General features: G+C 38.7%; 6 protein-coding genes across 7 annotated transcripts; 2 read left to right on the top strand and 4 right to left on the bottom strand.

The window, feature by feature from the left end:
• LOC18782230 (fidgetin-like protein 1) lies at window positions 78–4,044 on the bottom strand. The gene is made up of 13 exons (XM_007216936.2): window positions 3,712–4,044; window positions 3,129–3,270; window positions 2,635–3,024; window positions 2,200–2,438; window positions 1,996–2,123; window positions 1,783–1,901; window positions 1,610–1,702; window positions 1,312–1,413; window positions 1,073–1,175; window positions 855–938; window positions 679–774; window positions 458–585; window positions 78–369 (listed from the first exon to the last, which is right to left on the bottom strand). The coding sequence occupies exons 1-13, from the start codon at window positions 3,999–4,001 to the stop codon at window positions 268–270; spliced, it is 2,016 nt and encodes a 671-aa protein (XP_007216998.1). The 5' UTR covers window positions 4,002–4,044; the 3' UTR covers window positions 78–267.
• Window positions 4,856–7,895, bottom strand: LOC18781766 (SWI/SNF complex component SNF12 homolog). Its single transcript, XM_007215481.2, has 3 exons — window positions 7,716–7,895; window positions 5,635–7,490; window positions 4,856–5,183 (listed from the first exon to the last, which is right to left on the bottom strand). The coding sequence occupies exons 2-3, from the start codon at window positions 7,197–7,199 to the stop codon at window positions 5,111–5,113; spliced, it is 1,638 nt and encodes a 545-aa protein (XP_007215543.1). The 5' UTR covers window positions 7,200–7,490; window positions 7,716–7,895; the 3' UTR covers window positions 4,856–5,110.
• LOC18784484 (60S ribosomal protein L17-2) lies at window positions 8,000–10,233 on the top strand. Its single transcript, XM_007214983.2, has 7 exons — window positions 8,000–8,112; window positions 8,208–8,244; window positions 8,340–8,380; window positions 8,620–8,850; window positions 8,949–9,051; window positions 9,159–9,226; window positions 9,901–10,233. Exons 1-7 carry the CDS (start codon window positions 8,110–8,112, stop codon window positions 9,967–9,969), a joined length of 552 nt encoding a protein of 183 aa, XP_007215045.1. The 5' UTR covers window positions 8,000–8,109; the 3' UTR covers window positions 9,970–10,233.
• On the bottom strand, window positions 11,065–13,843 carry LOC18781782 (F-box/kelch-repeat protein At3g27150). Of its 2 annotated transcripts, none has more exons than XM_020558846.1 (2): window positions 13,440–13,843; window positions 11,065–12,694 (listed from the first exon to the last, which is right to left on the bottom strand). In XM_020558846.1, the coding sequence occupies exon 2, from the start codon at window positions 12,641–12,643 to the stop codon at window positions 11,303–11,305; it is 1,341 nt and encodes a 446-aa protein (XP_020414435.1). In that variant the 5' UTR covers window positions 12,644–12,694; window positions 13,440–13,843; the 3' UTR covers window positions 11,065–11,302. The 2 variants fall into 2 exon arrangements, with proteins under 2 accessions (XP_020414435.1, XP_020414436.1); XM_020558847.1 differs by having other exon boundaries at window positions 11,065–12,678.
• Window positions 17,985–19,403, top strand: LOC18782335. Its single transcript, XM_007215000.2, has 2 exons — window positions 17,985–18,576; window positions 19,003–19,403. Exons 1-2 carry the CDS (start codon window positions 18,158–18,160, stop codon window positions 19,112–19,114), a joined length of 531 nt encoding a protein of 176 aa, XP_007215062.1. The 5' UTR covers window positions 17,985–18,157; the 3' UTR covers window positions 19,115–19,403.
• On the bottom strand, window positions 19,417–20,953 carry LOC18784033 (uncharacterized protein At4g15970). Its single transcript, XM_007215598.2, has 3 exons — window positions 20,735–20,953; window positions 20,298–20,651; window positions 19,417–20,215 (listed from the first exon to the last, which is right to left on the bottom strand). The coding sequence occupies exons 1-3, from the start codon at window positions 20,894–20,896 to the stop codon at window positions 19,736–19,738; spliced, it is 996 nt and encodes a 331-aa protein (XP_007215660.1). The 5' UTR covers window positions 20,897–20,953; the 3' UTR covers window positions 19,417–19,735.

Here is a 23,061-nt window from a genome sequence, read left to right as displayed (position 1 = left end):
ACCTTAAACGTTTCATTTATATACCCCAAAAAAAAAAGAAAAAAAAAAGAAAAAAGAAAAAGAAGAAGTCTTATTTCTGAACAAGCGAGAATCTAATGCAATTGGTAGGTCCAAGTTTCTACTTAAAGCAACTGCTATTTGTCTATTATTGTTGCTGTGCTAGGGTATGTCCGGGAGGCTTTCAATTGTAGTAAGTTGGAAATAATAATTGATTGATGCTTTTGTTTTTCCTGTTCTGTCTTGTTTCAGAAATATACAGACAGATTCCTACAATGACAAGCTTCCAAATTGCTTGTTCCATTCCTCATACGTACCAAGCTCGTTCAACGAGACAGAGGGCCTTACCTCTTGCAATGCACTCTCGAAGTCCTAAAAAAACAAACATATTTATTAAGCAAAGAAAAATAAACCTGAGGAAACAACAAACACGGTGAGCTGTGGAGAGTGAGATTTTAACCTCAACAGTGACTGCCCGCATATCCTCCTTTTTCAGCTTTGTTATTTCTATGCCTTGTTTCAGAGCCTCTCTTAGTGGTCCCATAGAGGCATCCTTCACTAAGTTTTTCATGTCTGATCCTGAGTACCCTGGCAAATGAAACAACAAGAGCTTCAGACAGTCAATTTACAATAGAGAAGACAATGGGATAAGGTCTTTTCGACTGCAAGGAGATTATCTACCTTCAGTTAAATTGCATATGCCATCAATATCCTCCCTTGAAAGTTTGAATAGTCCATCCTTGTCTAAGATATTCTGCACGATCCAGGCTCTTGCTTCTTCAATACAGTAATAGCTGGTTAGCCATAAATTCAGTATTAAGAATGTTAGTCTAATCAAACATGCTGTAAGTTGGTACCTGATGAAGGCAGGGGAATATAAAGCCTCTTGGTAAGTCGCCTCCGTGCTGCTTCATCCAGTTCTTGGGGTCGATTCGTTGCTCCTCCATTTTGTATAAAAAAACAGCGAACTCGTTAAAATGGTGACATTAAGGATTAAGTTTAAATTAGATATGATAAAATTCATTAACAGCATTCTAATTAGAGATAACTGAGATTCAGAGGATTCAACAATCACCTATAAGAAGAATTTGCTCACTGCCACTGTCAAAGCCTTCCATTTCAATGAGGAACTGTGTTTTAAGTCGTCTACTTGATTCATGCTCACCTTCTGACTTACGCTGAAATCATACAGAATTAGTATCATCTGAATACATTCAGTAAAACACAGTACAATACCGTGAGAGAAGTGTACGGCATACATAGAGACAGCTATACCATTTCAAGATTATATTTAACAGCTAGAGCAAACCTTACCTGTGAGAGAAGTGAATCAATTTCATCAACAAAAATTACAGCTGGCTGACGACAACTCGCAACTCCAAAAAGGGCCCGCACTAGCTTTTCACCCTCACCAATCTACAGTCACCAGTTAAAATTTTCAAATATAAATATGTTTCAAGCATATATAATAGGAGAATACTGAACTTATCTTGTGCCATATATCTTTTCATATCAGTCGATTTTTCGAAAGCACAGGGAAAATAAAAAAGAAATCAGAGAACATACGCCAGTGAACCATCACAGAACCAAAACAAACAGAAAAAATGCGTACCCATTTGCTTGTTAATGAACTGGCAGATATGTAGAAAAAGGTTGCCTTTGCCTCTCCAGCTATGGCTTTCCCAATCATTGTTTTTCCTGTTCCCTAAAACAGGCCAAGGGTTATGATTGTTCATTGATCAGAAACGCATTTACTCCCCCTACTTTAAAGGATTCAACACTTACTGGTGGACCAAAGAGAAGAAGACCTTTTCCAGGAGAACGACAACCTTTAAAAATGTCAGGACGTAATAGCGGCCATATGACCATCTCGGTCACACATTTTTTAGCATGCTCCAAACCAGCTAAAACATTGCCACGCAACAGTGAAAATCAGAATGGCTTCAGATATTTGTGCAAAAATTGTAAATGTAAAAAGATTAAAGAATCACATATTACCAATATCATTCCATCGAACATTTGGATCCTTGTCCATGATCTCATTACTAACATGTTCAAGAAGACGAGGTTCCAAGTTCCTCAATTTTTCTGGAAGCTCTCCATCAGGACCACAGAGCATTTCCAAACTAAAATTGAAACATTAAAGTATTTAGGACGTGCATACATATTTCACACAATCAGTGTCAAAGTTACACCACTCACCATTTCTTAGTTGAGTCACCTAATGTATCATCTGACTTCCCAGCTACTCGTGAAGTCATATTCCCAACATTGCCCTCATTAGATTTAATAGGTGGAACAAAATTACCACGGGCACCACGGCGTGAATAGCCATATGATCTCGTACTATATCCCCTATTAGTAGCATTGTTATCACTTTGAGGGGAGACACAAGCATTTGGTGAACCTGCTAACCCTCTTCTTTGTCTTGCATCCATTTCCTAGCCAAAGAAGAAACAAACTGATCAAAATTGCCACATGTGGACAAAGTGTAAATAAGGAATAAATTTTTTAAAAGAATGGCAATTTGAGCTCCAGAAAGATCAGGTTAGGTAAAAAATGATTTACTAGAAGTTCCAAACCCTTATGGAAATAAACATTAATAAGAGGAATGGTTATCAGAAATACGATAGATACCAATTTTGCTTTGGCAGTAACAAAGCTATGGCTAGAAACATCAGCTTTAACATCTTCACTGCTTGATGGGGACTTTGCATTATCAATAATGGGGCTAGTAAACTCCTTGTGTGCACGTTTAGCCCTTAAGGAGTTCCCATAAGCTTTTTCTTCCTCTTCAACTTTTTGAAAAGATAACGCACTGTGACCGTCATTACGGTTGTGATAAGAGTGAAGCTTTTCTACAATAGTGCAGTCACCAGAGCTGTTACTTCTAGAGCCCCAAGAACTCTTGGATTTGCCATTACTTTCCGTCATGAAGTTGTTTTTGTACAACGATGCCAACTTTGTTTGTGCCAGAGGTTTTGATAACTTGCAAGTCAACTTGTCCTGCCTCTCCAGTTGATCTCCCTAGGACAGACAGAAATTTTGGTTAACACGCCTAATCCTAATAAAATCACAAAAATAAAATAAGGAAAATATTTTCTACAAGCAAGATCAGAGGCAAGTAATACCAAATCATTTACAACCCTTCCATTATTAGACTGATGAAGAAGAGCCTGAAAGTACTTTGACTGCTTAATCTTCTCAATGTCAATATCTCCATTGGTGCCAAAAACACACCCCGGAGCTTTCTTTGCTTGCTCAAAGGCTTTGCTGGCACATGGTACTCAAAGTATTAGCATCAGAAGGAGAAATCTGAACCTAGTTGTGAAATAATTACAGCTACTAATCTAGGCTCCGAACACTTGGAAATTCAATATGATAATGCGTCGAGCCATATGAGCAGATCACTTTCCAACTTTGAATTCATTCAATTTAAAACCTAATTCATATCTGGTTACATAACTTGAGGAAGAGTCTAGAAATAATTGCAAGATCGTTTGAGTCACAATTCAAATTTAAGTTAATTCTATTTCTCTAAAATTCTTCAAGAAATGCACATAATGTTCAACCTCAACCACATTTCCAAGCTTCTCAATCAAGCTAAAACGAAATAAAAGAATTCCAAACACACACAAATGCTAAAAGCTAGGGTTCTCTCGAAGCTTAGGTTCAGAGGAAAAATCCAGCTCTGAGAGAGAGAGAGAGGCGCACCGATCAGAATGAGGAATGAGAGCTCGGCGAGAGGCGTCGAGCTCGGAGACGGTTTCGCGGCGAATGGGGCGGACGAAGGCATGGTCGAGTTGAGAATGCGACTGTGAGTCGAGGAAGCCGAGGAGACGAAGCCCGAGGACCTGAGCTGAGGAGAAGTCGTGCCTCTCGACGGCGAGTTCGGCTCCGAAGAGAAGAGAATGGAGCCTGCTTAGGTTATCGTGGACTTGCTTTCTCCAGCACACCTCTTCGCTCCACCCTCCTCCACGCTTCGCTTCCTCCTTTCCCGCCATTTTCTCTTTTGCATCCGCGCCTTCTTTTTCTTTTCTTGGTAAAACTTGCAAGATGTTGCAAATTTGTGAAAGGAAATCAAACCTGAAAAGTTAAATATGCGCTTGTTTGTTCTGTCATCTAGTGGGGTAGAAGAGACATTGTCCGTTTGGTTCGTTGTCCGTTTGGTTCGTAGAAAAGGAGGCTTGGAAATGGAAATTCAATTGTTTTTTCATGTTTGGTAAGTCAGGTATGGGAAATAGTTGCTTGGCACAGGAGAAAGTAGGGATTAAAGTGAAGCCCTCCTCTTAACTTGGGTTTTGTTTTCCCTCATCATGGGAAAGTTTTGGAAAATGAGCCAACATTCAATGCACAATTTTCATGACTATTTTGTCCTTATGAACAATTTATAATGCATTCTTTTTTTATTTGATTTAATATGAGTATAATTGAAAAATTATACAAACTTTGTTTTCCATTCCTACTCAAAACAAATATGGGAAAGAAAACAAGGTGAAATCTTTCGGTTACTTTCCCGACATTACCAAATGTGGAAAATGAATCTTTCATTCCCATTCCTTGGACAATGATTTTCCCTCAAATCTATTCCGTAAACCAAACGAGTTCTTCCTCTTCCTATTCGCAAGTTTTGTTGTCGTATGTATCGGAAAAGATATTTGCAGTTCATGACACAATTTGCTTTATTAGACTTGTGTGCTGCTTTGCGTTTTGCTTTAAGTCTGTTAACAAAGCTAGGGAAAATAGAATATCGAGCAGATTTTAAAGCTTTTAAGAATCCCATTGTTATATTGATTTCACTTTCAGACATTAAACAGAAAACGAAACAAAAGAAAGGAGGATTCAAGCAGCAAACATAATTTGTAAGTTAAAGTGGAGCATAGATAAATAAAACTGTATCTAACATGTTTGTACATTAACCATAATCAGCAGAGCAAGTACATGGAAAATTTAATGGTTAAACAAAACAAGCTATATATATTTTGCCTAAGTTCAATGCGCGACCAGCATCCTCCCCGTCCTACAATCAATAGAAAAGGCAATCGTATATCCTCTTACATCTGCTAAAGAATACAAAGGTTGGCACCCCCATCAAGAGCTCAACAGTCTCCTTTCACATGCTTCCAGGAGCATCACTTCCTGCAACTGGCTTACGGTTCAAATAGCGAATAACAGCATCTTCAACCCTGTAAGAATCACCAAAACAAGATTCAATAAGTAGTTCAATTTTGTTAACCACATGTTGAAGTATGCGCTCATCCATGAGTATGTTTACCAAATGAAATATAGTAAACCAGACATCTGTGATCTTTGACCGTGAACACACGTTAGTGATGCAACAACCTTAATGATTACCGGCAATGATCTAGTGGGGGGCGAATCAATTAATGCAGCATCTAACCAAATAAATGAAAGGAACATCCAACATCACAATAATACCCAGCAAGCAGTTATATTGGAAGGAACAATTTAGCATAATTATCAAAATAGTGAATCAAAAGCTTTGTTTCCATCAAGTCAATCATGACCAGCAAATATTTGTCTGTATGAATGTGTGTACCTAGAAACAGCAATGATAAACCTTTGAAATGCAGATAAAGTGCGAACAATAAATTATGACAAAAGTGATGAGCTTACCATGGTTGGTGGAAAAAATCTGATCGTCGCTCTTTCTCAGCACTGCGGCTCGCTACTCCAGCCACAAGCTTTAAATCTTTGTTTTGAGATTCTATCAATGTATTGATAAATTCTACAGGTGATTGACTAAACCCAAGGAAAAAAGCTCGTCTGCGACGATGCTCATGGATTTTTCTTATAGCTGCACATATTGCTTCATCACAGGTATCAATCTCTTTGTTCTTCTCTGAGTTGGCCAAAAGAGCAGACAATTCCCTTTGAATTGGAAAGGGCACGTCAACCAACACATCATAACATGCAGTTCCAGCCGGACTATTCCCTGAAAGCTTTATCTTATGTTCCAAATGTATAGGTTGTGGGGGGAACAAATGCTGAGATATCTTCTGCGACACCATGGTGAATTTCATCTTTTCTTCCCCGAATACTTTCTGAAGAGGTGGATCACAGTTAAAGAAAGAGGGGTCATTTTGGTTCTGCAATTTCCTAGCCTTCACATAGTGCCAGATTGAAGCTATTATTCTAGGACGGGTTTCGACCTCAATACCAAGAACTTCCATCAAGGGTTGCGAAAGCTTAAACTTCTCTGGTGCATAATTCATTTCCAAGCGTATATTCACAGTAAATTCTTTGTCCCCTTTTCTCTTCACCTCAAATCCCTCATGTGGTGCAGGCGATCTAGCATTTTCCCACATAATGATATGATTCTCAGGATATAGTCTCTGGTCCAAAGAAATGGTTACTCTCTTGAAGAAAGATGAGAACTTCGGATAAAATGGATTTGATTTCTGGACCACTCCAGGCTGATCAGGATCAACACCATCCTCCAAGATCCTCCCAACTATCTTCAGAGTCCAAGTAGGGGGCTCAGCATTTGGCTTCTTTGGAATTGTGCGAATCTGATTGGCAAAAGTGTTAAAAACATAAATGCGCAGCGTTTTCTGAATGCAAGGAGGGCTTTTAAGGGCCTCTTGGATGTCAACTTTCTTTCTCGCAAGAGCAGCATCAACACGAGCCTCAAACTCGAGCAGCTGGGTGTACAAAGCAGATTCGGGCAGAATGGTGGCTACTTTGTCTTGTAGCTGTTTATCAGGAAGTTTCTGCTTCTTTTTACGAGCAGCAGGTGTGAGTTCCATGGTTCTCATAGGTGACATCATGTTTGTAGGAGAAACACTAGGAGGGCGCACTGGAGGTTTTTGAGGGAAACGCTTGAGACTTGCATTTCCAGGTGTGGAAAAGGAGGGTGAAGACGACCCTAAATTCCCAATGCCAGCTGCTTGGTTCTGGTTAAGGGATAGCGCCTGAGCTTGTAACTGAGCTTGGAATTGGGCGTGAGCCTGTTGAGCTTGAGCTTGGGCATGTGCTTGAGCTTTTGACTGAGCATGGGCAATAGCCTGAGCTTGGGAGAGCTGGAATTGAGCTTGGAAACCAGCTCCGATTTGTGCTTGAGCTTGTGATTGTGGAAATGTAGGGTTTGTTGGCATAGATTGGGCTACCATCCCGGCATTGCCAAAGGGCGATGAAGAGGCTCCAAGATTCTTAGATGGATTATTATTGTTCAAAGACATAGCTGACTCTAAACAGAAAAAAGATCTAAAACCAGCAAAATTCTAACTTCCCATACACATAATCTCAAAAAGCCGTCATAACATCAAAACCCCACAAAGAAGACAGTACATATACGTTATACAAATATAACTTAAAGCCATTTCCACCAAGATCTTAAAACCCAGGAAATGAACATAGATGAAACTGAAACCCGCTCAAATTCAAACCTCTAAGAGTCATTTCCAAGTAACAGAGCAGAAGGCAGAGGACCCAAATCCATGAAATGCCCAATTTTGTAGGAGAACAAAACCCTAATTCAAGAAATGGCAATCAGACCATACGTTGACATGAAGAACCAAAAACCATAATTCTACAGGAGGGTTTCGACATAAATATTGAATCAGAGATACATCTTCTTGTATAAACAGATAACAAGGAAAACAATTTCAAGGATAATTGGTAGCAGAGAATACCAAGAAATTTATGAGGAAATAAAGAGAGAGCGAAGAAAATGAAGGGATTTAAGCAATTCTTACAGAGTAGTAGAAGAAGTCCAGAGCTTTCCAGAGTATAGCAAAGCTGGTTTGCTTTCCTCCACCTGACACACGATGTCACCAGACGAGTGAGCTGCAACACTTGCGCTATGCTATGTTTGATTTCGCTCTATTTTTTCTTCTCCTACTTTCCTTGTCCTATATTAACGAATTTTTTTTCTTTTTGTTTTTTTTCAAGTTGAGCGAAAGGTTGAACGACACGTGTCCAATCGCATTGACGGGCCTCCCTCAAAACCCAAAAGCCCAGCCCACGCCTTTTAACTGGTTTTCGCATTAAAGCCTTTAAACCCTAGAAGGTATTGGAGTTTCGCTCCAATTCGCCCCTGACCTCCCCCCGCTCGTAGACTGCTCCTCCTTCTGCCGCCGATCAACAGCAATGGTAAATCTCTCGCACACGCAAATACAAGTTTTTGTAGTGAAAAATTACGAATTTATTAATTAATCTTGATCAGTTTTTTCACTTGAATGATGTAGGTGAAGTACTCGAGGGAGCCTGATAATCCAACCAAGTGTAAGCATTTTTTTGTTTTAATTTATCCAATCGTATATAAGTTTCATTCGTATTGATTTTATTTATTTATAACTATTTTGTACATTTTACCACAGCCTGCAAGGCCAGGGGCTCGGATCTAAGAGTTCATTTCAAGGTATAATCTGTGGATTAAGTGCAAGTTTTAGTTTTTCTGATTGAGTACTAATTTCAACCGTAAATTTCCACATCTGGTGGGTTTTTGGCATTTTTAAGGTTGAAGATTCTGATGAATCTTGGTTTTTCTTTGTTGACATTAAGATACAATTTTTTAGCTTACGAGTAGCAATGAATTTAGCTTGTGGTATGCTTAGACTGACTTGATTGTTATAATTTGGATTTGTTAATCTGTTGTAGAACACGAGAGAGACAGCCCATGCCATCCGGAAAATGCAGTTGGGAAAGGCCAAAAGTTACTTGGAAGATGTTTTGGCTCACAAGCAAGCCATTCCCTTCCGCCGCTTTTGCCGTGGTGTTGGTCGTACTGCTCAGGCGAAGAACCGCCAGTCGAATGGTCAAGGACGCTGGCCGGTTAAGTCTGCTAATTTCATTCTTGATTTGCTCAAGAATGCTGAGAGCAATGCTGAAGTAAATGATTCTCCTTTGCTGCCCTGGTTTTCTCATCTTTGATCGTTCTTTTATATTTTAGCTGCGACCACAAACTTATCTGTTTTCCTTTTGTGTAGGTGAAAGGGCTGGATGTGGATTCACTTTATGTCTCTCACATCCAGGTCAACCAGGCTCAGAAACAGAGACGCCGCACATATCGTGCTCATGGAAGAATAAATCGTGAGCTTGCTTTTCTTTTTCTTTTTCTGATTTGAGTGGTTACTTTCTCTGTGTGATTGTTCTTTAATAATGTTCGTCTGGACATTATTTTAATCTATCTTTTGCAGCTTATATGTCATCTCCCTGCCATATCGAGTTGGTTTTGTCAGAGAAAGAAGAGCCAGTGAAGAAAGAGGTAATCTACAGCTTCCTTGTCTGATTACTAAAGGATCAGTTATAAAGGAAAATAAAAATTTGAGATTAGTGCAATCCAGCCTGTACATCTAACAGATGTGTCATGTGTGGCATTGCTTAGATATGTGAATTGTGCAGGCAGCTTCATTGTCTGGTTATCATTCTGAGAATAGTTCAATGTGAATAGGATCCTTTCATCTTAATATACAGAATTTGAACTCCAAAGTTGGTGGCACAACATAACTCTGAAAAGAAAAGTAGACCATTAGTTGAAACCATTAGAATGCTCATTTTAGTATTTAGGATAAATGGCGAAGCATTTCCAGATGGTGTCATAAGTTTCACATTTGAAATATATCAAAGCTTAGGATGTATGTGTCCTAGCAACAAAGCCCTCTGGTCGCAAGAGTTCTAGTTTAGCCCCATTTCCAGTCTTTTTTTTGCTACATCTGCTCAACAAAAGAGACGCAGCAGATGGCTGCAATCTGAATAAACTAATCAAAAGATGATTGACTGATGTCATCTTGTTATTCAGATTGAAAAGAATTGCCATTTGTCATGCTTCCCTAAAGAAATGAGTTCAATGGAATTTCCTGAATTAATTTAATGTGGTGGATGATGTTACTGGATTGTTTATCAAATTTGAATTTTCTGCTAATTGCGCCTATTTTGCAGCCTGAAACTCAATTGGCTCCCAGGAAATCAAGGAAAGGCCAAGCACTACACAGCGGTGCTTCTTCTTGAATTGTTTGGTTTAAAGAGTTTATGGTCATTCTGATCCTAGATCATCCACTCTATCTTTTCCTAGAATGTCTCAGTTTTCAGATATCTGTTATTTGTAGTTGAGAATTCTGTCACCGAATATTTGTTCAACAATTTTGCTTTTCAGTGTCTGGGTGAGACTTTAAGCCTTTCTTTTTCTGAGTAGAATAATTTTCTATTGGGAATTTGTAGTGATTTCGAAAATTGAAGCTAATTAATTAATGAGAAGTTTGGTTTTCTTGAGAAGGTCAGACTAGGCAACTCTCTCTCTCTCTCTCTCCACCTAGAAAGCCTCTCCATTGCCTCTACGTTATTGCTAAAGATGAAGGTTTTGTAGAGTTGCTTTTTAGATTTCGTGGCCTCTTGAAGAGAGTAAATAAGTTTTCGACACGTGACTCGTGAGGATGACATCAAAGATGTTCTGTTCTATCATAGTCTTGAGAGCTTCTTCTGGTTCCTATATTATTCCTTTTTCTTTCTTTCGCCAAAAAGAAATGTTTTTTTTTCAGTCAAGTCAACATGCTTTTTATATCACCACAACTCCCTACCCACCAATGCTTCTGTGCTTGCAAAGTTAACACTAAATGCTCTTTATGTGATGGATACTCATACATAACCATGCCATCATCAGCTTTGTTAATAGCTCAGTGGTACTTTTGTGGTAAACAACTAAGTGCTTTGCTTTCATGATGCTTGGAATTTATTTTCTTTTTGAAAAGCAGTTCAACTTTACTAATAACGCTAATTAATGACATTCTGATTCCATTTCACTAATCTTCTTCGGTAGGTCATAGAAATTCTGTCGGGTTTTTTTCAAAAAAAATTGTCGTTTGTTTAAACAAGTGATATTGGGCTACGAGCTCCTTACCTGTTGGGGAATTTGAACACATGACCTCGGGCGTAGAGTAGAGTAATTGTTCTTAAACGCTTGAGCTACAAGCTCCGTACTTGTTAGGTCAATCTTTGAACCCATGTTAATTGTTAAGCATCAAATTCGAGGCTTATATTAGTTGATCATTGCTCATATGATGGATAATATAAAGGTTAACCATGTTGTTGTGTTGGAGACACAAGAAAAGGTAAAATCAGAAAGCTCCATTAGATTACCCCAAGTGTTATATTATATATCACAAGGTTCAGACTTGGGAGGCACACACTTAATAATAATAATAATAATACAACAGACACTGGAAAATAAGATGAAACTCACACACACTCACTAGGTTCTGGTCATCATGGCAAAGCCTTACTTAAATACACCATAACAAACGAGAAGACAGATTCTTTTAAGGAAAATATAAGCTTCAACGCTTGTTCAAGCAGCCATCACGGAGCAATTAACGATGAAGCGGGTAGGGTGGGTGTGGCCATGTTCAAGAACTTGCCATTGCAATTCCTCAGCATTTGGATCAGGGCAGCAAGTGCATATGCGGGCAGGGCCGGCGAACTCATTTGATGAAGATTGGATGACAAGCAGCTCATCTCCCAGGGACTTAAACGCGATGCCCCATCCAGAAGTAGCATCAGCTCTCACTGGGACAACTCCCAACTTCTTCCATGACTTGCTTTTCTTCAAATACACCTTGAGCTCATTTGTGGAAGTTTCAAGAGAATAGAGCTCGTTGGCCAGTACTGCAATAAGAGGTGGTGATGGGTTATTTAGATTTGCCCAATCAGCTTCCAGCATGTCTGGGATGAGATCCCATGTGTTCTTCTCCACATCAAAGGCTTCAACACACTTAAGATCATTTCCATCCCAGTCTTTCCCTCCAATCACAAAAAACTTGTTAGCCAAGTAACAGCCAGAGCAATTCCTCCTCTTTCTCTTCATATCTGGAAGGGGTTCCCAAGATTTAGTGTTCGGATTGTATCTCTCAGCAGAATTCATGGCTTTCCATCCACTTGCAATTCCAACTCCACCGGCTACATACCCATAGGAACCACATGAGGCAGAGGCAAACATACATCTTGGATTGATCATACAAGGACCCTTGGACCACTGGTTTGCTTCCATGTCATACCTCCAAACAACAACACCCTCCATCTCTTTCCCAGACACAATCAGATGGGTCCCTACACAAAGAGACTCCCTATCGCCGGTTGTGAAGCATGTATCAGACGGTAAGATTGGGAGCTTCCTGCAAGACCTGAATTGCCTATCAAATTCCCACCATGTATCCTCCCCATAATGTGACACAAAAACTGAGGGCTCTTTAATCCCAAGTTCAGTCCTAATCTTGTAGAGCTCACCACTCTTCAAAAGCGCCAAGAAGCGCTTGTTTACAGAACAAAAGTTATGGTACTTTGATCTAGGCACCCTGGCCAAGATCAAAGCCTCCACTTCATCAATGAGGGGAGGAATAGCATAATCTGCATCCTGGGGTTTAAATGGTGCAGTTCCAAAGGAACCGGAACCACCAACATCAAGCCTGTGCTGCTGGGAAGGCAATCCATGGCAGCTCAGGCCCTCAACTCTAGGATTAGTCTCAGATAGTATCCTAACCTTTTCTGGTGGGGTAGTATGTGAACTAACCCCAAAACTAGTAGTGGAGTGATCTCCAACATTACTCGCAAGTACCCATTTCTTACAACTCACAACATTAAAAAACTCCCTGCTTTCTTCTTCAGTGCCCACCATTTGTTTTTCGTTTGACATTGATCAGAAACCCTTCCTTCAAACCTTGAAAATCTCTGTGATTTCAGAAAACTGGAGAATTAGATCAAAGAAATGATCAGCAACTGCTGTACCGCATGTACTAATCATATAATCAATTAAAAATTTATGCATAAGAAAGCAATAAAAATCAAATGACAGGACCAAAACATATGGAAAGGAACACAGAGAGAGAGAGAGAGAGAGAGAGAGAGAGAGAGAGAGAGAAAGAGAGACGACAATGCAGTGGGCTGATACTGACTTAACTAGAACAAACAACACTGTCGACAATAATTTTCTTAAGGAAGGAGAATCTGATTCACTGAGGCCAGAATAACTAGCTTCTTTTAGGGGTGCTTGGAAAGATACCAAATTCACAGATATAAGAAAATGAGACCCCAATTAATCAATTACAGTTGTTATGCTTGGAATAGATCAAGGTTGAAGAATTGACTTGAAACAAAACTGCCTCACAAACATAAAGTATAATGACCTAGCAATATGAGCAGTAGGTCAAAAACCACTTGTGCAGAGGTAACATCAAAAACTAAGAAGATAACTAGATATACATAACATGATATCATTTTAATATAATTACCCCCACATGAAAATTTAAGTCGAAATATAATACATATACATACATAAAACTAGCTTAAGTTTAGCAGAATGGAAATTAAAAACAGATACAACAACTACATAACTGCAGAGAGATCGTAATTAATAAAATAAAATAGAGAGAGAGAGAGAGAGAGAGAGAGAGAGAGAGAGAGAGAGAGAGAGAGAGAGAGAGAGAGAGTACCAGGGAGTCAAAGTCAAAGCAAGAAGTAAAGACCCGGTTATAGACTCAGCAGGTGAAAATCAAAGAAGAAGAAGAAGAAAGAAATCAAAGATGGTCTGCAAAATTAGTCTCTAAGGCACAAACTTTAAATTTGTGAGGAAGGGGGGTTGCAACAGAAGAAAACCAAGAGTTTGAAGCAGAGGAGGAGAGAGAAGATAGAGAAATGGAAGGGAGGCCATTAAAGCACAGAGAAGAATATCGATGAGAGTGGAAGAGCAAACACCCTTGTAGTACTACTAGTAGTACTGGTGTGTGGCAATGGAGAAATAGTTCCACTTGAAGTTGAAGGCTTCCCATTTGCCGAGCTTAAAGCTTAGTTCAGTAAGCTCATTGCTGTAGGGATTAAAATACACCAAGAATATTATTTTTATTACCATCACTGTCAAAGGCACATTACCACCACCAAGATTTTGGAGAGAGAGAGAGAGAGAGTTTTTATTGTTTGGTTATTTTTCTATTCTGGTTGAGTAGGAAAGCCAGTCATTTCTCTTTTTAAAGGTTGGAAATATAGTATTATATGTTAGGGATTTGTAGGTTGTTCACGCGCTTCTAATTAAACATGTGTTAGCAATAGTTGTTCACGAATATAAATAAGAGTTTGTCAATCGTTAATGCGTTATTATGACTCATTTACATTAAATGATTATTAATCGTTAAACATGTATTAGCTACAATTGTTCACACGCAGAAATAATTCATCGGAATATAAAAAAAATATATATAACTGCCTTGGTGAGTACTTAACTGGGCCGTGGAACTAAAAAGCGCCTTCAGATTCGCACACATGTGCTACTCATAATTGCATAAGTAGGCATTGCTCTAATGATGTTTATTGTTAAATTGTTCACTTCGATACTCTAAACTCTTTCTTATTTTACTCTTTAAATTTCATCAGACAACTTCAGATATGATATATGATATCCATATTTGAATACTAATTAAGGAATACACGAAAGACTTGTTTTGGGGTTAGGGAGATTATGAATTGAAGGAAGTCATGAATAATAGAAGAAGAAATAATAATTGTTACCAAAAAAGAAAAAAGAAAAGGAAGTCATGAATGATAGAAGAAGAAATAATAATAAATTGGAATTTTCTGAATTACGGATAGGGCCTAATTCAGTGAGTTTTCTGTTGTTTCTTTTCATTTTAGCCTGAAATCTGAAAGAATTTGAATTTCCCTATTTGTTTGTAGATTCCTATATAATTTATTTGAGTATAGACTGAATCTTTATGGAAAATTTCACGTACGTATGGGTCAAGTATAATTTATTTGGTTATTTTTACTGTCAACGCTAGGGCAAACCCACAACCTCGAGCCTAAATGACTTACGTGTGATACCCAACAGCTAGCTGTCACCAGTATGAATTTATGTAGGAAATTACAGATCATGCACCAATAAGGACTGTTGATAGTGGAACTCGTATACTAGTGGGGTTACACAAAGTGTAAGGACCTTATCAACTAAACCAACATTATTGGCAAAATGAATGTCATCTTTAAGTACTTGTTCTACAATAAAATAAGATAAAGGAATTTTGGACCGAATATATTTCTTCTTTCCTTTATAAAGTCACCTTGGTGTTTGCTATTTGCAGTTGAAAAGTAGGAGGTTCATCATGCACTCCTTGTTGTAGCATGGTATGGATGAATGTGAGGAGCTATTTATAGAATCAGCTACAGCTACAGCTACCTTAATTGCTTTATTGCTGTCTTTATCCCAGTAAGTGATTAAGATGAATAAACCATAATTAAGCAAAAAGGAGTAAGGATCGTATCCAGATATATGCTGATGTGCTCTCCATAATCACTCTCTTACACTGTTTTTAGTTTTAATTAATTGTATAAATTTGGAGACGTTGGTCTAGAATCTACATCAATGAGCATGCAACACCAATTAAACCAAATAATAATTAATTAAGATTTGTAATTAGGCAACCCAAGAAAGAAGAACATTAATTGGAATATTTCTAGGACCATTACACCAGTCCTAGTCGGATTGTACACATCAAGAATATCGATAAAGCTAATTAGTACTACTATTTCCCCATCTTATTATTATTTTAATTTAATTAATCCCCACCAGTTGCTGAGAAGAAGATGCCACTGCCAGTCTGCCAGTCTTCCAGTCTTCCAGTCTGCCACTGCCAGGCCCCAACCAAACAAACCTATCAAAGTGGATGTCCATCTATTCTTTAATCAAAGGTTTTGTGTTGTTTCTCCACTGATTAGTGTGTAATGGGATTTGCCTTTCCTATTATATAATCCAGTTTCAGAGTCATAATCGCATAGGTTAGCATTTTTGTTCCAAAGGTTGTATTGTTATCATGAACCTATATAAATATGAGAAAAAGCAAACCATGGTATTGGCTGCAGCAGAGGCAAGCCTAATCTGCTTTCAGCCCTTGAATTTTTAGTGAAAAAGCAAGAAAAGGAAAGCCATAATCATCAGCAACCCAGTTCCGATTAACACAACACTAATTACACTTTTCATTGGTTTAACCTATATTTAGCACTATGTATATTAGAGTTATTTAGAATATCACTTTGCCAACAGAAAAAAAAAAAACAAAGAGTAAGATATTAATTCGTTATTCATTCATGCATTTCTTCCATTGTTGCATCACAAAACACAAATCGCTCAGCATTGAGCTCAGCGCATGCTGAGGATGCCTCTTTGAAAAGCCACCGTCAGATTTTGCTTTTTTTGAGAGCACCAAATACTTACGTGGCCTCCATAATCCATAATATATGCCAATCATTAGGAAAATGAGAATTAAAGCTTCAACATCTATATAAAGTTTATTATTAATAATATTATAGAGTCTAGTATATAGGCTATAGGTTGGGAGATGGAGAATAGATAGACGCAGCATAACAACAAAGACCTTCTCATGCTGTGAAAGTTTTGGGCTACTTGGGAGCACCAAAATTCAAGCTTATTTCTTAAGCCCAAAAATATGAGTAAGCATGAGAGAAAACCCAATAGTCCATCACTTTAGGAAGCTGACCCATTCCCTTAGTAAACTAACTCATCATCTTAGGAAGGCCCAAATGACCAAGAAAATATCTGAAAGTCTCCAGCACATGGCTGGAGACAAAACCATGACAAAAGCCAAAAGCCACTCACTTCTGCAGGCTGTTGGGAATCTCCAGCACATGGCCAAAGACAAATCCCAACACAAGCCATCAAAAAAACTAAAGGATACTCAAGCAAAACACCCTTCAAACCAGCGCCCTTACCCATTTTTTTCTCCCACCAGCTCTTGTCATGGAAGAGGGAAGGAAAGAAGGTGAGGAGGTAGCCAAAAATGGGAGTTTATTACTGAAACAGCTGCAGGAAAGCCTTAGAGCTCCAAAAAATCTTGTCTTTGTTTGTTTGGACAGAGGAAGATTTCACAAAATGAGATGAATCAAAGGGAGAGAATAGAAATTAAAAGGGAGACTTGGCAAAATTTGAGAGAACAAACTAGGGTTTTCTTGAGAATAAGGAGCTTCCAGTGCCTATAAAAAGAAGGCACCTTCTACCCACCAAAACAACTCAAAAAAGGGCAAGCAACCCATACCCAAAGAGCAAGCTTCATCTCTCATCCCTTAAACCTCTGCAATTTCGAGCCTCATTCCTCTATCTTCTCCCATTTTCTCCTCTAGCAAGCCATTTCAGAGTTTAACCAAGCTTTTGTCAGCCTGTCGAAAAATTGCTGAAAACCACCCACTTCTCCTCTCTCTCTCTCTCTCTCTCTCTCCTTAACGAATCCCATTAAAATCCATTCCCCCTTGCTTTAAACATCTGTTTCTCATAGGAAATCACAGCTCTCTCTCTCTCTCTCTCTCTCTCTCTCTCTCTCTCTCTCTCTCTCTCTCTCTCCTTAACGAATCCCATTAAAATCCATTTCCCCTTGCTTTAAACATCTGTTTCTCATAGGAAATCACAGCTCTCTCTCTCTCTCTCTCTCTCTCTCTCTCTCTCTCTCTCTCTCTCTCTCTCTCTCTCTCGCTAAAGTCATGAATGCTCAGCTCCCATGCTACAAGCTTCTCATGCTAAGCCAAGAATTTATCTGTAAGCGACTGTGGTTTTATTGGTGAAGAAGACCAAGGTATTTCCTAAGGCTCAGCTACTCTTTCGAAACACTCTTGGGGTTTGATCATTGAACTTAGATTCAATGGGCAATTTCATACATTTGGCTATTTACAGCAGCCCAGGCCCATCAGTAGCTGTCGGAACGAAAAAGCCCTTATAGGGACTTATAACTTAAGTGGTTAAAAATATTTATCCATGCATTGGAGGTCTTAGGTTCAATTTCCTCTTCCCTTAATATCGCTTATATGAGGAAAAAAAAAAAAAAAAAACCTAAGGCACAAAACATTACGGTCACTTTTTTTAACTGGGCCTCTACAATGTCAGGTCTGACTCCAAAGTGATTGACTAGGACTTACGGTCGAAGTTTGAAGTCCATCAAACACATTGATGTATCATACAAATCGACAGGACCAAATTTCTTCAAACCAGGCCCAACTCTATCAGGCTAATCTCATACTCAAACCCACTTAGAGCCTTGGACCACTCTGTCTATCCTATCCCTCCCAAAAAAAAAAAAAGTAAAAAAAACCGGAAAAGAGGATAACACCAAAATCAGAAGGTCGACAAGTCTTAGCACTCCAATCAACAAAGTAATCCATGGCTGCCTCATCCTCTCTCTGCAACTTGTTCTCCTTCCTCAATCCCTCAAAGCTACCATCACAACCCAAAACCCCACCAACCCAGCTCCCTATGTTACAGACCCAGAAGACCAGAGATGGGGTGGCCCCACTGATGGCTCAAGGGGGTCCCTCTGCATATGGCCCTTCTTCTTCTTCTGTAGAGTCTGTGATATGCCCCTCTCTGGCTTATGCCAACACCCTCTTCTTTAAGTCGGCCTACAATGTGCAAGTTATTGTGGACGACAACGAACCCGAGGAGAGGCTGCTCAACAGGTTCAGGAGAGAGGTCATGAGGGCCGGTGTTATTCAAGAAACTAAGAGGAGGAGGTACTTTGAGAACAAGCAGGACGAGAAGAAGCGCAGGACGCGTGACGCTGCTAAGCGCAACAAAAGAAGGTCTCTTTTACTTCTGGGCTTTTTCCTGCTTTTCGTCACATTTCTTTTTTTGGTTGCTCGGGAAATTGAGGAAATAGGAAAGAGTGGAAGGGAAGTTGATTATTCTCATTTTTTATGATTGTTTGGTAGCTTTAGTTTAGATAATTGAATTTAAATTAAGATACAAATGTTCAACCTTTGAAATCGAGAGAAAAAAAGATTTGAACTTTATGCATTGTAGCTGAGAAGAACATGTCATATCTTTGCTCTGTGAACCAATGTAAAATGTGTTTTGTAATTGTTGAATGTGGGTTCTTTAATCCCTAACAATCCAATCTTTCTGTGTGTAAAACATATGACTAACAAATCACAGACAGACTTGAATGACTTCTTTTGATTAGTCTCCCCCCTCGAAAATGATTATTGAATGCTCGTGTCTTTTATCAGCCGGCGTCCCTTTTCAAGACCTTTTCAGCAGAAGCCAGAAGTCCCTGAAACCAAGAAGAGCGATGATGACGGCGATAACTGGGATCTACCTCAAGGAGACATACCTTATTGACCACATTCTGTGCATCCTTTGATTTGTAGGAATATCCACCCTTGATGTAGAGAGGCTTTGGTCCATGTAAGTTGCATAAGAGTTGTATTCAGTTCTTCCATTGACTTCAAGCAAAATCTGTTTTCTATCTTAATTTTTATAATGTTATGATACTTCATTCGTGCTTCTGTATGGGGATAATATGTGTTAATTGCGATGCTTTTATCTGGCTAATTTTGTTGCCGCCTTTTTCCCCATGTATATGCCAAATTGCAAGCTTCCATCATTGAAGCTTAAATAAAAGATAAATTCAAGAACTCTCTGTTGCTGCTTCCAAGTTCTGAAGTACTTGGTATGTGATGTGAAAACATGTGTATGGAGCACTAGAAAAGTTCAAATAGATAAATTCTGTAGCCTTCATTCTTAGTTTTACATAAAGTTTCTCACTTCTTTTTTCTCTTTTTACTCTCAACCATAAAAGCCTAGCATTATGGAGAAATACTTGATAAATACTGATCCCTGCTCCCCTTACCTAATTGTGAAAATAATGGAATCCTCGTTGCATATAAGAATTGAATCCAGAATTTTGATCATGATTAATTCTCTGCAAGTAAACTGAATGTAGCGGCAATAAGCAAATTCTTATTGGATGCATTTGTCTGGGGCTCGCCATGAAGACAATGTCCCCAAGCTATTATTTGATGATTGTCCTGTGAAGTTGTTCCAATCATCTAGGACAAGCTTTAGATCATGGACCTTACTTTCAATCTTTTCACAGCAGTTTGCTTGCATGGTATAAACTTCACTATTGTTCTTAAGTGGCTGACAAAATCCACCAAAATAAGCTTTATCAAGAAATTTTATGCGCATTCCATGCATTTCCATAATCTCCTGATCTGTTGCAATCTCACAGAGAGATTCAAAAGGAGTGTTGGGGTATAGGACCCCGACCAATTTCAAGTAGTTGAAGAATTCGACTGATATATCATTTGATTTCACATAAAAGAGCCCCCTATCCTGTTTATTGCTTCCATATTTCAGTTCGAGATCGCATGGAATTGTGACTTCATCTTGGGGGTTGAAGTGTGGTATTGGGTTTCTGAACCACATAACATCCACCTCCTGCAGCCAAGTTAAGTTTCAATTACGATCTGCATGATCCAATCTTGATTTCAACCGTCACACAAGGAACAAGAAACCTTACTGTGAAAACAAGATTGTAGCCTAGTTGAAGCACTTTATGTAGCAGGTCATGTCTATCCCGACTGTGCTTGTGAAGTTGCTCTCCGGTAGGAGGTTTCGATACTCCAATTGGTGTGAGCTGGAAGCAATGGGGATGCAGGGACTTGCAGTACTGAAATGCTTGCCTGCCTACAGTGACAATGATCAAGTGATTCAAGAGCCATTTGGTCTCTTGGCCAATCCGAAAGCTCTCTAGGAAGAGATCAAGAACAGAGCCAGGACCAGTCCAGGCTTCCTCAACAATGGTAAGTATGATCGTTCTGTCTGCCATCGATGCTCTCCTCAAAACTTCCACCAACTCTGCGCTTTCTGGGTTCTAGTAACAAAATCATTCATCCACCAGTATTATATCACATGGAGGGATTAATGAAAGAGAAATAATTAATAAGAAGCATATACCGTTTGAAAATTGAGAAGCGATACGTCGTGGGTGGTTGCAATTGGTTGAGAAGAATTTTTCAAAAGTATGCATAGGAGCACTAGAGCTGAAAAAGCTATTAGAGGAAGATACCGAGATTGTTTCATATCTCTCAGTCGACGGAGGGACATTGGAGATCCCATAGAATTTTTCCGTACACAATAATGCCGGAATTAAGGGTGATATGATATAGAAATCCATTCTTGCAAATCTTTACCTAAAATAATCATTTGTATTAAAAAAGAAAGAGTAAGCTTTTAAAACTGTCTCTCTGATGCGGAGAATTAGATGGACCTAATAAATACTGTAGTAACCTTATATAGGAAGTGGATTCATTACATTTTAGACATTGTCCTATACCAATTTTCTCACTTGGTGCATTGATGGTGGGGTTCCGAGAAAATCTACCTTATCTCTAGCTGTATACAAACATTTTCCTCACGTAACGTTCCCGAGAGTTAGACACGTAACTGTATACAAGTGGTGAGACCCAAGAATCGCTCGAGAAATATTAATTATAGCAGATCATGGATAAGGTCACCGAGCTAAAACAATTAATGCTCACATTTCAAATCTAACGCAAAATTGTGAAGAAAATGGTGTTGTGGGATCCTGTAGAATCATAAATGTAGCAACTTGTTAGCCATGAGAATGAGATATCTCCAAATCCTAGAGATTGTTTGTATGCAGAAATATGGAGTGATCCTCCAAATGGAAAATTGTATTCCCAGAGATCTTCGCCTGGTTGAATCTCATGAAGGGCAAGACAAAGAAGAGAACAGATTTACCATAAAACTAACATTAATACTAATAGTTTGAAATCACCGGTTAAAATGTGTTTGATTGATTGGTTAATTACTGATCATTTCACTAATTTTCTAGAGGACCGACCTACTAATTTTCTATTTAAACACCCAACGCTAAAACTGTTTTTAAACCAGAAAAGTGCACACCAAGAAACACACTTTTTCTACACTCATTTACGACCTAAGTTTAGTTTTCTCTCATGTCGGAGTCCAATGCCAATACTGGTTTCATGGTTAGTGTCGTTTATTTCCCTGTTCTTAATTTCCAAGTTATTTGTTTTTTATTTTTTTAAATTTTTTTTCAAAAATGGTTTTGTAGACTTGTGAATTGAAATTGGATACCCGTTCCCCTGGATGGCATAAGACCATGACCAAAGTTTTGAAGAATGTCAGTGGTAAGCAAGCTTGTTTCCTATATACTATATATACATAAATGATGTGAGTTAGGTCAGTTGGTCAGGGTAGTGATTCGGCCTCCAAAATTTGAGTCTTCCTCCTCATATATTATACATTAGAGTAGTTTAGACTATCGCTTGTATAAAAAAATAAAAAAACTAATACTACTGTTTTTTATCACTTAATTCAATTTTGATTATAATTATTGAAGGAGTATCTTATACCATTGATGCACAAGCCGGAATAGCATGTGTTTCGGGGACGGTGGATCCGAGCACCCTTCTGACGTTATTTGCAAAAGCAGGGAAGCATGCACAGCTGCTGAGGGTTCATTCTGGACAACATTATCACTTCTCTGGTGTCAAACCTGTTGTTGACACTTACAACACACATGGAAATGGTTATGGGACTAATTACGATCGCACTCAGGATAGAACCCTTGCAACAACAACAGCCCACCACGTACACCACTACCATCGGCCGCAGCCGCGGCCGGAAGACTCCCAATGCTCCATTCTCTGATCACTCAATAATGACCTTAATTTAAAACGCAAAATGTAACATTATAGGATGCTTGGTTTTTTGGTTTCTACTTGTGTATGGAATTTTTGTTTTTCCCTTCTTCCCAATTTTTAAGGGCATGTTAGGGAGTTCATATTTTGCGATTTCTCCGGTTTCTTGAGGAGAATAATGTAGAATCATAATGGACATTATATTTGAATCTTAACTAAGTCTTCACCTTTTTGGGTTTTTTTTGTTTGTTGTTATTTCTTTTAATTTCAAGTCAAATGAATTCCCTCACACATAAGACTAGCTTGGTGCTGCTTCCAAGTTTTGCTTTTTTGGGGATGGGATGTGAAGACATGTGTACGGAAATGGAGCACTAGAATAGTTCCTTTCTTGACTTGGTTGTGTGAAGAGAGGTCGTCGATTTGGGTAGAAGTGCTCCTGATTTTATTCAAGACGCCCTTATGTTTGATTGTATGAGTTGGAATCAGGTTCCGTGTCTCCTATCTTTTTTCTTAGTAAATGAGTCCTCGAGGTTTGATTAAAAACAAAATACTAAGGTTTCAATTTAATTTATTTATTTTTTAATTTTTTCACCA

Source organism: Prunus persica, chromosome G3 (genome assembly GCF_000346465.2).
Source record: "Prunus persica cultivar Lovell chromosome G3, Prunus_persica_NCBIv2, whole genome shotgun sequence".
Classification (NCBI taxonomy): domain Eukaryota; kingdom Viridiplantae; phylum Streptophyta; class Magnoliopsida; order Rosales; family Rosaceae; genus Prunus; species Prunus persica.
Note: the sequence above shows the minus strand (reverse complement) of the source record. Positions and strands in the feature narration are given on the sequence as shown.

Excerpts from the sequence above, each read along its gene's own strand:
- LOC18781766 (XM_007215481.2), bottom strand. The coding sequence starts at position 7,199 with ATGTCTTTGAACAATAATAATCCATCTAAGAATCTTGGAGCCTCTTCA. Across the intron at positions 5,184-5,634 it reads GATTTTTTCCACCAACCATG|GGTTGAAGATGCTGTTATTC; the intron begins GTAAGCTCATCA and ends TGATTCTTACAG.
- LOC18784033 (XM_007215598.2), bottom strand. The coding sequence starts at position 20,896 with ATGGGATCTCCAATGTCCCTCCGTCGACTGAGAGATATGAAACAATCT. Across the intron at positions 20,652-20,734 it reads CGCTTCTCAATTTTCAAACG|AACCCAGAAAGCGCAGAGTT; the intron begins GTATATGCTTCT and ends TTTTGTTACTAG. Across the intron at positions 20,216-20,297 it reads GCTACAATCTTGTTTTCACA|GAGGTGGATGTTATGTGGTT; the intron begins GTAAGGTTTCTT and ends ACTTGGCTGCAG.
- LOC18784484 (XM_007214983.2), top strand. Across the intron at positions 8,245-8,339 it reads GCCTGATAATCCAACCAAGT|CCTGCAAGGCCAGGGGCTCG; the intron begins GTAAGCATTTTT and ends ATTTTACCACAG. Across the intron at positions 9,227-9,900 it reads AAGAGCCAGTGAAGAAAGAG|CCTGAAACTCAATTGGCTCC; the intron begins GTAATCTACAGC and ends CCTATTTTGCAG.
- LOC18781782 (XM_020558846.1), bottom strand. The coding sequence starts at position 12,643 with ATGTCAAACGAAAAACAAATGGTGGGCACTGAAGAAGAAAGCAGGGAG.
- LOC18782335 (XM_007215000.2), top strand. The coding sequence starts at position 18,158 with ATGGCTGCCTCATCCTCTCTCTGCAACTTGTTCTCCTTCCTCAATCCC. Across the intron at positions 18,577-19,002 it reads GCTAAGCGCAACAAAAGAAG|CCGGCGTCCCTTTTCAAGAC; the intron begins GTCTCTTTTACT and ends GTCTTTTATCAG.
- LOC18782230 (XM_007216936.2), bottom strand. The coding sequence starts at position 4,001 with ATGGCGGGAAAGGAGGAAGCGAAGCGTGGAGGAGGGTGGAGCGAAGAG. Across the intron at positions 1,414-1,609 it reads GTTCATTAACAAGCAAATGG|ATTGGTGAGGGTGAAAAGCT; the intron begins GTACGCATTTTT and ends TGGTGACTGTAG. Across the intron at positions 586-678 it reads CATATGCAATTTAACTGAAG|GGTACTCAGGATCAGACATG; the intron begins GTAGATAATCTC and ends TTCATTTGCCAG.